The following is a 14,676-nucleotide window of genomic DNA, read 5'->3' as shown; positions in this document are numbered from 1 at the left end:
GTCTAGAGACTATTGGAATTTGGGGTTTGGAGCTCATAAGAATTGTTGGAGCTACAGATTGGAGGCTTGGGAGTATAGTTTCAAAGTACTAGCCATCACTGTGGGAATGAGAGCATCGTAAGTGGAAATTTGGGACCACCTAGGTTTAAAAAGCTGGAATGCATTTTTTTTTTCCTTAGTGCTTCTGCCCTTACCGAAGGGGAAAGGGACCCAATAATCTGCCATGGCAGTCTTCTTAAATTGGATTGTACTTAATTTTCATATAATACATACGGGTTTTTGATGTGAGACAGTGCCTCTCTTAGGCTCTTAAGATAGTTTTGCATGCCGTTAGCAAACCAAACCCCTAAAATAAAAATTAGAAGCCTGTTTTCTTTTCTTTTCTTTCTTTTTTTTAGAAGCCTGTTTTCAACAATGAAAAAAAAAACTGCTATGAAATATTTCAGGCAAACAGAAAATAAAGGGAAGATATGTGACTTCCAAATGCTGGCCACCTGTCCTTGTCATCTTAGCATTTTAACACCCCCCTCCTCCATTTCTCTCTCACTAAGACATAAATGATTATAAATATGGTTAAGGCCCTTCCATACCACTACTTTTCTATTCTCTTCCCCCAGAGGTAACTACTAGCCTGAATTTGCTATTTATCACTCCCTCTGTTTGTTTTTTGCCTTAATAGATCCATAATTCCTAACTTTTGCTCAATAAATGCTTCTCCATGCCCTGTTTTTTCTGTGTTAATCTGTGACCCAGCAAAGAGAAACAAAGATCATTTTTTATTATTCAGATTTAACTTTGATATCTGTCTGTCTCAATCTACATTGTGGTTTCAATTATTTTGGGTCTGAAAAATAGATATTAATTTCAATAAGCTATTTAATTGATTTTCTTTAAATAATGAATGCCTGGAGCTTTAATACTCCATTATGGGGCTTCCCTGGTGGCGCAGAGGTTGAGAGTCTGCCTGCCGATGCAGGGGACACGGGTTCGTGCCCCGGTCCGGGAAGATCCCACATGCCCAGGAGTGGCTAGGACCGTGAGCCATGGCCGCTGAGCCTGCGCGTCCGGAGCCTGTGCTCCGCAACGGGAGAGGCCACAACAGTGAGAGGCCCGCGTACCGCAAAAAAAAAAAAAAAAAAACTCCATTATGTGACCTCTATAGCTTTCCGCCTTTGTGGAGAGCACACGTCTTCCAAGGCTTATCTAACTTTAACTTTCATATGAAGCACAGTTTAATTTCAACAGCCGTTTCTAGTGTAGAGATAGATAGATGGTTTCTTTGTTTTTGTCTTTTTTCTTTTTTTTACAACAACGAAATCAGTAAAAAGAATACTTAAAAAAACTGTCATTATAAAAACAGAGTTTTGGTTCCATTAAAAAAGTTGTTCGGTAGCATCTACGAGAACTGTGAGAGAGAAGGAAAAATTTTTAAAAATCTCAATCTGAGTGATAGCCATTATTTTCTGCTGCTTTGCTTTTGGTGAAAACGTAAGATGGTATTTCTTTGTTTAAAGTATAATTTTTTTTTTAACTCTGATAAATACGTTTCTCTTGTCCCTAGAACTAACTATAGGATTCCCTGATCTATACCTATTATTTCTCTGTGTATCTTCATTCTCTGTGTCTCGTTTCTAACTGGTATAGTTCTAAGAATATTACTTCTGAAAATAATCTATTTGCTTTAGGCTGCTTGCTTTGTATACTTCATATTTCAAATTTTGAAACAATTTAAATGTTGCAAGTGATTTGGATTTTAGCATTCTCCAAAGAAGAGGGTCATTAGAGCACTCTGGCTTTTAGACGCCAGTCTCTTTGAAGACAGATGAGTAGTTTGTGTCAGTTACTGGAAATTTGTTAGTATATTCTCTCTTACTTCTTCCTTCCTTTTCTTTGGTGTTCTTCGGTTTGTACTCTTCAACTCCCCCCAATATGCCAGTTGAGTCTGTATTGTTACTCTTTGGACCAGTATTTCATCAAGCACAAGCAGTGTGGCCTCATTCATCCCTGATCTCTATGTAAACTTTCTAAAGCTTTATCATCAGATTAGCATAGTAACAACATTGATTAAATACCTACTTGTATTAGGCATCATATAAGTATTTCAATGGATTCTCTCTTCTAATCCTCACAATAGCCCTGCCAGGTAAAAATAAATTGTCATCACCCTCATTTTTCAGATGAGTTAACTGGGGTACAAATAACTCATTTGTCTACCATCACTTGGGGGTAGGGTTGCCAGATAGACTACAGGATGCCCAATTAAATTTGAATTTCTCATAGACAGTCATTTTTGCAAAATCCAGTAACCCTACTTGGAAAGTAAGTGGTAGAGCTGGGATTTTAACCAAGTAATCTGGTCGTAGGGCTCAAGCTGTTAACCACTGCCTTATACTAGGAATGGAGAATAGAAATCATATCCACCTGGATGTTCATCCAGTATTTGGATGGCAGCTACTACCTATGTATTATTATTTCTTTTAGTTATTTTTCCTCAGCTGATTATGTTTACTATAATGTAAAAGTATATACATTCTCTCTGATTTCAAAGTGTAACATTCAACTTCAGGCAAATTCATGTATGCTTTTTATAGCTTCTTATTTAAGTCTTTACTAATTGTATGCTAAATAGCATAAAGTGGGACCTTTTCAGTACCTGCTAATTTTAGCCATTCTTTTTCATGTAAGGTCATTGTCTTCTTCCTTTTCTCAAATACAGAACGATTTAATTACATGTGTGTGCTAGAAAGACACATTTCCCTTTTCTTTTGATAAGGTCAAGGGAATAATACTTGAATAAGGTCTTTAGCAGTTCTTTGAAACACATCCTATGTGTTCTCAAAAAATTGAGAAATTATAAAATACGCATGTAGAATTGAAAGAGGCTTTTTACTAAGAATTGCCAGGGAAGCCACCTGACTCTGCCAAACGATCCTACAGGGAAGCAGGGAATACTTTTTCCTGATTAATTACAATTCGGGATCGGACTCTTTGTTCTGCATATCTAGAAACCGACTTTAAAAAACTAAAGACGTAAGAGATTGAATAACACACACTTTAAATTTGATGCTTGTGATTTCCAGTTCCAGTGGAATTACAGAGAGCATATATTAAAGAGACGACACTCTTAAAATTACTGAACCATGTGTTTAACACAAGACTTAGAGTCAAGGAATATAGAAATTGAAGAGAGGGATATTTCTTAGTTAAACCTGCCTGTAATTAAAGGATGCCTATGGGACATTTTTCTGTTGTCCAGAAGGAATTGGTTAAAACCCACAGTAGTAATAGCAAGTCAGAATTTTGGAGACAGTCCAGAAAGGAAAGTGAACAAGAAGAATCAAAGTACAGCTCTCAGCAGATGTGGTAGTGCTTGCTGTAAGACTGGCCCTTCTTTTAGTCTATTCCATCTTCATGTATTTTCAGGCACAGTGTATTGAAGGATTTGTCAATTTGTGGCACAGTCTCTCTGATTTTATAATGGTAGTCATTGCAAAGTTAGTATTTCCTTTATAGAAATCAAAACCAAATTATTTTGGACTACAATTTATTCCGTGTGAGTGAAAGTGCCTATCAGAACTTTCAGAAGTCACTACGTTGCTACCCAGCCAGCTTTTTATTATTTTGTAGAATTCATTAATGCTCATTTACATTTTGTATTTTTAAATATAAGTATGGTATAATCACGTTTGGGACATAGTGGACTAGAAAACATTAATTAAAAAAAAAAAAAAAAAAGCGTCCTCGGGGCTTCCCTGGTGGCACAGTAGTTGAGAGTCCGCCTGCCGATGCAGGGCACGCGGGTTCGTGCCCCGGTCCGGGAAGATCCCACATGCCGCGGAGCGGCTGGGCCCGTGAGCCATGACCGCTGAGCCTGCGCATCCGGAGCCTGTGCTCCGCAATGGGAGAGGCCACAGCAGTGAGAGGCCCGCGTACCGAATTAAAAAAAAAAATTTGTCCTCTCTTTAATTATATAAATCTTTCCATGAAAGCAGTGACTTGGCACAGCAAAACTTATTAAACCTTCAGATCTCTAGCCTAGAAAAAATAGATGGTTTTCCTTAAATACCAACTGTTGTAAATGTTGAGTTGGCTGCATAAGGACCTAGCCTGATTACCAGCTGGATTGGCATTAAGTATTTGCATTTTAAGTGACTTACATTGAAAGAAACCTTCTTTTCCCTTTCAAACTAGTTGTAAGTGGACTGTCTCCTTGTATTTGGTAAAGCTTGACAACTGAATAAGTAGTTGGGTTACATTTGAAGCAGGAGGGAACACACCATGTTTGGATTTGGATCTCGATTCAAATCCCTACTCTCCCTCTTCGTAAGTTACTTAGTCTGTTTCCTCCTCAGTATAGTGACAGTATTAAAATCATAATGACTTTCTTGACAGCTTGATGTAAGAATTAAATAATAAATTTGTTCATTTATTGCATAATGCTTTATCGAATGCCTGTTCTGTGCCACACATTGTTCTGGGTGCTGTGAGCGTCCGTGAACGTGGCAAAAATCCCTGCTCTTCATTTTAGTGGAAGAGACAACCAACCAGCATGAAAGCAAATAAACATGTAACTTTAAGTAGCGGATGACAAGTTCTGCGAAGAAAAATAAAACCTGGCACATACAGAAAGTTTTCCCAAACTTTGTATTATAATTTTCAAAGTACAGCAAATACCTTGTCCATCTGGATTCAACAATTAACTTAATGTTGAATATATATTTGCTTTATCTGTCCATCCATACATGTGTCTGGGTGTTTGGATATCTTGGCTTATTTTTTTCTCTCAAGCCATTTGAAAATTAAGTTGCAGATATCATTATCATAATACTGGAAATGTAATAATATAATAATAAAATATGATAATATAAGATTACAATCAGTCCCTAAGTATTTCGGCAAACATCTCTTAAGAATGAGGACATTCTTCCTTACAGTAGGGATTTAACTAGCCTTAGTTCTCTGTTTCCTCCAAAACCTCATGGAGAAAGCAGTCAGGGCTGTCTGTCATAGCCAATCAGAAGTGACCAAAGGATTTATAATATTTTCACATCTTCTGAACTTAGCTGTATAGAGTTTCCTTGGGAAGAGATCTGATATATATTTTTGAAAATTGGATGATAGATACTTTGCAGGTATATTTTTACAACCTTTCAAATTTTTCATGCTTGAAAACGTAAAAATATGAGACTAGTCTTCATCTAAGCACCATGGAGAGTGGAAATACACATTTACCAAGGAATTGCTCCAATTACAAGCTATGCTGAGCGCTTTTGCATGTTATCTTATTGAGTCTTCATAGAAACCCTTCAAGAATGCAAAAACATGTCTCTGTACTGTAAAAGAAAAAGCAATCATTTCTTTTAAGTAAAAACGTTTATTTACCTGCACCTGGCCTATCCAGTGGCACAGCAAGGATTTGGATCCCTGTCTCCTGGTGTCTAAAACATGAGCAGTTTTCCTCTGTGCCCTGTTGCATTTTAAGCAGAGTTAGCCATTCACTACTTTTAGAGGATGTCTTTCAGAGTAAACAGCTAAATATGTAAGGGGAGTTGCTGATAGACGTTCCTTTATTGGTTTCTGCTTCTTTTGAGCCACCTTTGTGATATACCTGGATAAAAATTCGGTTTTATATGACAGTAATTATGGATTCTTTATATTTGACAGTCATATTCTGCCCAGCGCCACAGTCTAACAAGTATGATGAAAGAACTCCATACATATAGATGCCTTATTTTCTCAGTTATATTCTTCTTTAAGGGTCAGGGCTGCGTCTTCTGGTTCATTGATTTTCCATCTTGAGTATGCATCACGGTCACATGAGGGTTTCTGATTCAGTAGATCTGGGGTGGGGGGTTCCGTGAATTTGCATTTCCAGCGCATTCCCTGGTTGTGTTAATGCTGCTGGTCTGGTGATCACACTCTGAGAACCACTGTCTACCTGTTTGTCCCCTCTCAGTACTTACCTTGGTGCTTGTCGCTTAGTTTAAATTTCCTCTCACCTGTGACTCTTCCTTTGACTTCTATGTATTGAAACTGTCAGTTGTTCTCCAATGTTAGTGTGTAGAAGGATCATCTGGGAAACTTCTTGACAAAGCAGATTTCCAAAGCAGATTGGACCCCGAAACACTGATTTTTTTCAAACACCTGAGCTGTTAATGCAGACGATACACGGATAGCAGTTTGTGAAGTACTGACTTTCAGATTTGATCACGAGCTCCTCATTGCCATGACTGTATGTTGTATCTGTCTCTGTTTTTTTTTTTTTTTGCGGTACGCGGGCCTCTCACTGTTGTGGCCTCTCCCGCTGCGGAGCACAGGCTCCGGACGCGCAGGCTCAGCGGCCATGGCTCACGGGCTCAGCCGCTCTGCGGCATGTGGGATCTTCCCGGACCGGGGCACGAACCCACGTCCCCTGCATCGGCAGGCGGACTCCCAACCACTGCGCCACCAGCGAAGCCCCTGTAGTACCATTCTTTGTTCATATGTCTTTCTCCCTCCAGAGTCCCTGAAGGGAAAGAACTGTCTTATTTAGGATTGTGACTTAGTGCTTAACACCGTGCAGTGTTAAAAAGCAGTGGAGTTGAATACCGCCTGTGTAATCTAGCTGTGTGACCTTAAGAGAATTTACTTCGTCTCTCTGAGCCTTGGTGTCCTCTTTTATTCGATGGTGGTAGAAATACTTACTTGTTATGGAAATTAGCTCTCAGGTATGTGTAATATTTAGTGTGATAATTTACATACAGAATGCTCCCAGTAAATGGAAATCGTTGCTGTTGTGGTGGTTGTGTGATGGAAGAAGAAAAATAAATGTTGGAGTTCTTGGAACCCTCTTAATGATGACTTTAGCATCCAGATTTGAGATATGTGTCTAACATTTCATTTAAAAAATCTTTGCTTCACTGTCTCAGTTAAATATCATTTTTTATTTTGCTATTTTAAGAAAATATCGTGAGGTAAAATTATGCCTTGGCTCTTTTCTTCCGCACAGGAAAACAAAGAAACCGCTTGGAGCCCATGGATACCATCTTCGTCAAACAGGTTAAGGAGGGAGGACCTGCTTTTGAAGCTGGATTGTGCACAGGTGCTCGATGGTCTTACTTAAACCTCCCTTTTAATTTCTTTTCTACTTCATTTTTACCATATTTCATTTTCCAGGTTTTTCCTTCTGTCTCCTACTGTATGTTTCTTCCTTTTTCTTCATATCAGTTATTACTGTTTTTGAGACCTAGTTAGTTATATGTTTTTTGATACCCAAATGGATGGGTGGGCAGAAATACCGTAATTGATATATTGTGGACACTTTTAGTTACCACTCAGATAATGGACCCTCAGAGGCCCTCTTAACCTGTTTTGCGTACATTTAATTTTGACAAAGGTTAATAAAATAGCAAATGAAGGAGATATTCATTGAAGTAAATGAAATCATCTCGGAGCTCCAAGTTCTGGAAGAGCCTGACCTGCTAGAGGTGAATGAATTCGTCCACCACAAAGAGTAGTTTAAGTCTCCAGTGCAATGCAAGCCCAGCTTCATCTGCAGCTGTCAGTGGATGTGGTCTGGTAGCTGTTCTGAAATATTTTGTGACTTTAATTAAAAAAACTAAGTAGGATTTAGTTTAGATTAATGCACACACTAAAATAGTTACCCTTTTCTCTTGTTTCTAAACATGAAATAATTTAAAAAGGGAATTAGTGAAAAACTATCTTTTACTGCCTTTTGAATAAAATGTTATCTTTGCAGCTACACATGTAAATAGTGGGTGTCGCTGGTAAGATTTATTAGAATGCATTGTTAACTTGTTAATTATCTTTTTTGTCATAGTTAAAGTAAGCCTAATTTCAATATCATTAGTATATATAAAATGTACATCAGTGAACACATAACATTCTATTACCTAGAATGTATCATCTCTCATATTCTAAGCTTTCCAAGGTTGGGAAGATGAAGTTGAGGGACTGTGCAAAGCCCACAAAAAATACGTTTTTTCCTGTTTTCCTCTTTCCTCTGTCCTTTCTCTCATTATTTTCCTTTCTGCTCCACTGATTTTTCTGAGTAACCAAACATCCTTTTCCCCATTAAAATGAAGAACAAGTTAATAGATATAAAGTCAAAACCATGTCCATACCCATGTTTAAGTTCTGCAGTGTAGCACTAATCAATAAACTAAATAGACTGAGAGAATACAACAAAGAAAATCAGTTGGACTAAAATTAGAGACCACTGAGATAACAAAAATAATTGTCTAAGGCTGTTAAACAGTGTTTCTCTATTAGAAAGGACAGGGTAAATGGAGGAATAAATAGTAGTTTTACAACGCAGAAAACAAATGATAGGGGCATAAATAGTATAATTGTGGTCACTTGGTGATTATACTTTTTGAGGTTTCTAAATTCATCGATGGCTGGACTCTTATTTAAAATACAGTTATATTTCATAAGTAGCTAGATATATTAAAATTTAGGTTCATTTTTGTAAAAAGACACTTTAAAAAACGAGCAAGGATATATTAAAAATAAGTATATTACTCAAGAAATATTTCAAAAGTACTCACAAGTGACTTTTTAAAGGAATTCCTCATGTGTTATTTAATTTCTCTTTGAAGGTGATCGAATTATAAAAGTCAATGGAGAAAGTGTTATTGGAAAGACCTATTCCCAAGTAATCGCTTTAATCCAGAACAGGTAAGAGTCTTGAAATAGGATTAATTTTGGCCAAAGATGGGTTTTATAAATCACTGAAACTAGTAGATTTAATGCAGTATTGTATTCCTATAAGAAATTGATGTGCTGTGGAAATCTGAAACTTTCCCTTAAAGTGGAAAATGCATTTGAAAGTTGCCAAGAACAAACTATCTGAGGATGGCGTATTTGGTGGCTTTGTTTTGGCAAGTTTATCAGATTTGTAATTAAAATCCTTCAGAGCCTGAGAGGCATACGTTTTAGATTTACCATTAAGTTTCCTACTTTTATTTGAAGTGATAATCAAATTTCTAATTTGTTTATAATAAATATATATATAAATGCATATATAATTTATTTTAAAACCACTAAGGATAACTTATCTTAAATACCTTTTACTGAATGATATTCTTGGCTCAGATTCATTTGTTTTAACAAAGACAGCAAGAAATCGTCCTTTAATCCGTTTGTTTGCCTACATTCTACAGAATAGGATTTTGAGTTCTAAAGGTAAATAAATATTTATAGAGCGACTGATTGCAAAAATAATTTAGTCCTACTCTTTCTCTCTATCACACACCTAGAATTTTTTTTTTTTTAGTTACAAATAAGGAAATCGAAAGCCAGAGAGGTTGCTGTATTAAATTTCTGTCAAGAATAAGCCATGACTCTGGGATCTGATTTCCAGCTCATCACCACAAGAGGTTCTTCCCAGATTCAAATACAGTAACTTTTGGATGATCTGTTGCTTTATATTAGCCATACTCACCTGTCTGTAATTAAATTGAGGTTCATTATTTTCTGAAGAATTCTATCAAGCTCCTCTAACCATGTCTAAAGCTGTTCATGCTATAATCTAACTTATGTACACGAGTGCCCTAATATGTTGTCACTTTTACAGTTAGTGATGTGATAATGATTTATCGATCTCAGAGTATCCTCCTTACTGTTGGATTCTAGGTGTTCCTGACAGTGAGCCCTATTTGATATTAAATATTGAGGAGACCTGGGCACTGGTGAAGAATTGAAAGCCTCCCTGGAGGCAGTGGGGAGATCCACCCAAATTTTCTTTTACTGCAAATAATTTAGATCATGATAAATATACCAGTATGTTTTGTCAGCCTGTAATTTAAGGGTTTTTTAGTGTATTTGTTAACATGTCTTCTTTAAAAGTACTATTTTTCCAAACAACCATAACTTAATCTTTGTTTTCCTCAAAATCCACATTAATTTTTTGTTTGTTTGTTTTTTTTGTTACTGGTGCAGTTCATCTTTCAGAATAATAATAACACTTTGGAATGACAGTCTTAATTTTTCAACCAGTAAAGCAATTTGAAAAATAAATACTGTTTTTTCATGATCTTATTTTTCTTTTAAAAAATTGTGTTCCTTTTGTCTGCAGTTGGTAGCAAATGGATTAATGCAGCACAAAGCCATTGAGATTCTGCAGTGTATTAATGTAAAAATGTATCCTTGCAGAAGAATTTATCTAAGCATCAGTATGTATTTTCTACCAACTCTAAATGTTGAAATACAAGTACCTACATATTTTCTTCGTAGAATTTATTTGAACCTGTGGTTCTAATTGTTTTACTCTTCTCTCAGCATTTATGAACCTAAAAATAAGGGTTCGAATAGAGACACCAGTAAATTATTAGATTTGGGGTTTTTTGTTTTTGTTGTTGTTTGTTTCTTAATCTCTTGATTGTATTGGGGGAAAATCTATCTGATATTGTTAGGGTAGATACTGAAGCACTTGCTGGGGATAGCAGTGTTCTCCTTGCCGTATCTAAGTGTTAGTTCCAGATCACAGGACTCGGTATAATTTATCCCTTTGAACTGTTTTAAACCTAGAGAAACTTCTCTATTATTTTTAACAGAACACTTATAGTACCAAAATAAAATGAGACTTTGAGCTATTCCTGTAAAGGCTCTAAAATTAAATCACGGAGAAGAAAGTAAATTGTTGAGATGCTATATGGTTTTTAAAAAGTGAGTCATTTTGATGGTTGTGATGGTGAACTCTGATTTCCTTCCCATTTGAGGCCAAGAGGGAATATTTCAAAATTAGGATGTTTAATATTGCCTAAAATGTTAAATTTGAGGGTTCTCTGATTATTTTTATGTTAATGTATTTTTAACTTGATAAACAGAGAATTGGTGGTAAAAATTTGTAATTTGTTCTGTGACCTGAAAGAAAATAATACACAATTATATATTGATGAGTTTTGTTCCAGGAGTATTCAATATAAGTAATATACTTCATGTTTTTAAATTAGAAACATGTTATAAAGAACACATGACTGATTATGAATAGCTCAAACATACGGCAGGGCCCTCTTTTGTACATAATTAGCCTATATATATAAATGACTTCTTTTCATTTTAATGATTCGGATTTGAAATGTAAAGATTTTTAAAACCCCCATATTAAACTCATAAGCAATTTAAAAAATACTTGTGAGTTAACTCTTTTTCCTTTATGTCTTTCTTGTATACTTCTGCCTCCCCTAAAATAGTATGTGTCTATTCAATTTCAGCGATACCACATTGGAACTTAGTGTTATGCCAAAAGATGAAGACATTCTCCAAGTGGTGAGTTTTATTTATTCAAATATGTGGATTGTTTTATAGTCATGAATGTTAATAAAAATTCTTTAAAGATGGAGGTGGATTAAACATTTTTTAAAAGACTCTAGGGGAAAAAAACTCAAACGCTCTGTTTTTCTCTACATTTTACCAAAAAACCAAAACAAAGGGAGAGAGAGACTATTGTCCGTTTTTTACAATTAAGCAACATGAGAATATTTTATTGATTCCGCAGTAAACTCTTATTGTTGTCATTTGGAATGAGATTCCTAAAGAGTTTGTTTGCCCAAAGGTTGCATTCTAGATACTCCTTCAACCAAAAGCCAAGCCTCAGGGTGCAAGTACATATCCCCAGGAATTAGATTTTTTTTTTTTTAAACTATGAGGTCAGAAATTTTATGAAAGCCATTTATTAATTTTCCAATAAGCGTTACTGTCTGTAAATTAACTTACCGAGCAGTTTTCTTAACAGTATCCATTCATTCCATTAGAAGTAATGTTCACAATGAATAGAGTCTGCACCTTAAGGGAAAAATAGGTTAGCATCTTAGAGAGGGAGTGAAACTATATAGTTGAAAATCTTTAGCATTTATCTTAAAATATCTTTCTCCTCTTGAGAAAGAAAACAAATTAACTGGAGTACTTAACTCCTTTATTAAGCTTAGATATTGCTGAGGGTAAAAAGATGATAAAATAAATTTCATTCAGGAAAATAATACTTTTCCTCAATTGATTTTGTAGTTCAGCAGAATAAAACAGTTAGAGCTAGGAAATAGCAGTGGCTGCTGAAGATTGTTGTTGTTGTTGTTGTTTTAATTCCTTTTAGTGAATAGCTGTTGTTGCTGTTGTTTTATTACTCAGAACTGATGGAATCCTTGTGGTAGGAATGGAAATCGGAATGTTTTTCACTTGTAAGGCGTTCATTTGAACTTAGCTCAACAAAAGTCCTAAATAATCTTCTGTAAACATTTTTTTTTACAAAAAAATCACTAAAGCCAATCCTAGTGATTCAGTTTATTCACTTACACATAAAATATAATTAACCAAAATCCATGGAGATCAGCCTTGTGTTTTCAAGGCATACTGATTTTATTTCAAAATGGCATGTTTACCGGCAACAGGTTATTACCCTTCTTAAATGCGCAGTTCTGTTGGGGTTGAGTGTCTCAACAAGGAAGTTGTAACCATCTGTGGTGGTTTTCTCAGTCAAGCAGCACTAGTTGTAGAGTCCTCCCCTGATCATTCAGCACAGTGAGAGAACAACAGACAACCATGGAAGGCAGTGAAGTCACTAGACTGAAAATAAATAGGGGGGTCCTCCTGTAGGGCTCCACTTATGCAAAGGACCAGGAGGTGATGCCCACACGGTAGGACGAACTTTACCTTGAACCCTCGCATTCTCCTGACTCAGAGACAGAGGGCACTTCCAAAACAGAACTGACATCTCATCTTCAGTAGTCTCTTTGCTTGCCAAGGTGAAGGCACCGGTTGGACACTGTTGAGAACAGTGAAACGTTGTATAAATTCCCAGGAATGAGGCACAGAATTGCCATCCTAGCCTGCTGTGTGGGTGATGCAGGGGAGCAAGAGTGCAAGGAATCATGTTCTAAGGATGTGATCAATGGGAAATTAGGTTAATTAATTTCCTTGTGTTTTATTTAAGATAAAGGGAAAATACAAAGTGTTGCAACACAGGGAGAAGTTGGTTCACTGGGGTGACCTGAGCACACAGATCTTCAAGGTTCCTCAGGGTCCTGATATATTGTAACAGAAAATTCATCTTTAAAACTTGTTGAGTTATTTTAATCATAAGAAATTAAAAGCCCATATCCTTGATTATAAAAGAAAACCTCACTTTTAAACCCAGTCTTCATTCACATTTGCGTTAGGAAATTGAAGGAGTATATATAGTTAATGCAGACTCTCCGTTGTTCCCTGAAGGACACTGAAATGCAGTGACTTCTTTTCCACATCAATGCTTTTAGCTGGGATATCTACAAGTGGCATTTTAAAAATCTATTATAAAACCCAAAGAGAATCTGGGATTTAAAAAACCATATGTGGAAATACTTCTCTCTAACAGATTCTAGAATGAAAATGTTCTATAAGGGGCCTTCAGAAGTATTTATGTTGGTCTTAAATCTGTTACTTAAAATATATGCTTTTAAAGATGTATTTGTCCCTGTGAGGTTGAATATTCATTGTAAAGAAAACATAAACATGAACATTTTTACAGCTACTATAAACATCATTTACCCAAGAGAAAGCCTGTCTCAGTTTTTATATATTTGCCTGGGTCACGGCAGGATTGGGTGTCCATGAGCGTTTGCTCCTCAAGTGATGTATAGATCAAGTTGTTCTAGAGGTATTCAGCTCATCTTTGAGAGGTGGCATAGAAAATTTAATTTGGTTCAAAACTTACGTCATGTAAGGACAGGTATATAATAATAAATCTCGTAATTCACAGAAGACAGTGACATGAGGTTGAAAAACATGAATTAAAATTAAGAATTATTTATTATGTTATTAAACTAGTGCTGGTAATAGTACTCCTGTACTTGGCAACCTCATTTTTTAAACTAACATACATTTTCATACATTGTAAAATGTATGTACAGTGACATACATTTTAAACTAACAATACAGTAGTATTGTATTCATTTGAGTCATTTGGTGGTCTTATAATATTTTAGACCATGATCATAGACTTAGACAAGTTCATATTTTTAAGGTGATACTACAAGATAAAAAGCACTTCCTGTTGCATTTGTAAAAAGACAAAACGATTTTGTTGCCCTCTCAGACACTGAGAGTGAATGAAATAGCCACCACCTGTCAAGTCACCTAAACAGTGATGCTGACTGAAAAAAATATGTCCTCAATGGACCCATGGTAGCTCTCAGCGCTAGAGCTGGGTGTTCTTTTCTGTGCAGACTTCAAGGTACTTTGTTAAGCCTTTAGCTCCACGGACTCAAAATTCAGTTTTAAGTAGATCAGTTCTGATGGCTGTGGAGATCCTCGGGTGTGTCTGATGTTTGACGAGGGTATTTGGAGCCTTTTTTTTTTTTTTTTTTTGCCGTATGCGGGCCTCTCACTGTTGTGGCCTCTCCCATTGCGGAGCACAGGCTCCGGACGCGCAGGCTCAGCGGCCATGGCTCACGGGGCCCAGCCGCTCCGCGGCATGTGGGATCTTCCCGGACCGGGGCATGAACCCGTGTGCCCTGCATCGGCAGGTGGACTCTCAACCACTGCGCCACCAGGGAAGCCCCTACTTTGTGTTTTAACAGCCAGGTTAAACAGCTTTTCTCGTGTAACAGGGAAGAAAGTGATGGCACTAGGACTTGAACCCAGTTAGGCCTGAGACTGTATGTAGCCTGTACTTGAAACTAAACCACAGTCCCATACTGTCGT

At 36.5% G+C, this 14,676-nt stretch overlaps 1 protein-coding gene across 7 annotated transcripts in view; it reads left to right on the top strand.

Moving 5' to 3' along the window:
• ARHGAP21 (Rho GTPase activating protein 21) overlaps positions 1–14,676 on the top strand; it is a 126,973-nt gene that overhangs the window by 72,838 nt on the left and 39,459 nt on the right. For 6 of the 7 annotated variants that reach the window (XM_082847250.1, XM_082847249.1, XM_082847248.1 and 3 more), the window contains 3 exons: positions 6,989–7,081; positions 8,601–8,679; positions 11,217–11,271. In XM_082847250.1, the coding sequence (XP_082703376.1) occupies positions 6,989–7,081; positions 8,601–8,679; positions 11,217–11,271 (227 nt within the window). Of the gene's footprint in view, positions 1–6,988; positions 7,082–8,600; positions 8,680–9,973; positions 10,176–11,216; positions 11,272–14,676 lie in introns of those variants that run through there. The other variant, XM_082847251.1, reaches the window with a different exon arrangement.

Source organism: Leucopleurus acutus, assembly GCF_964270905.1.
Source record: "Leucopleurus acutus genome assembly, chromosome: 1".
Lineage (NCBI taxonomy): Eukaryota > Metazoa > Chordata > Mammalia > Artiodactyla > Delphinidae > Leucopleurus > Leucopleurus acutus.
This window is presented reverse-complemented; position numbering and strand designations above follow the sequence as displayed.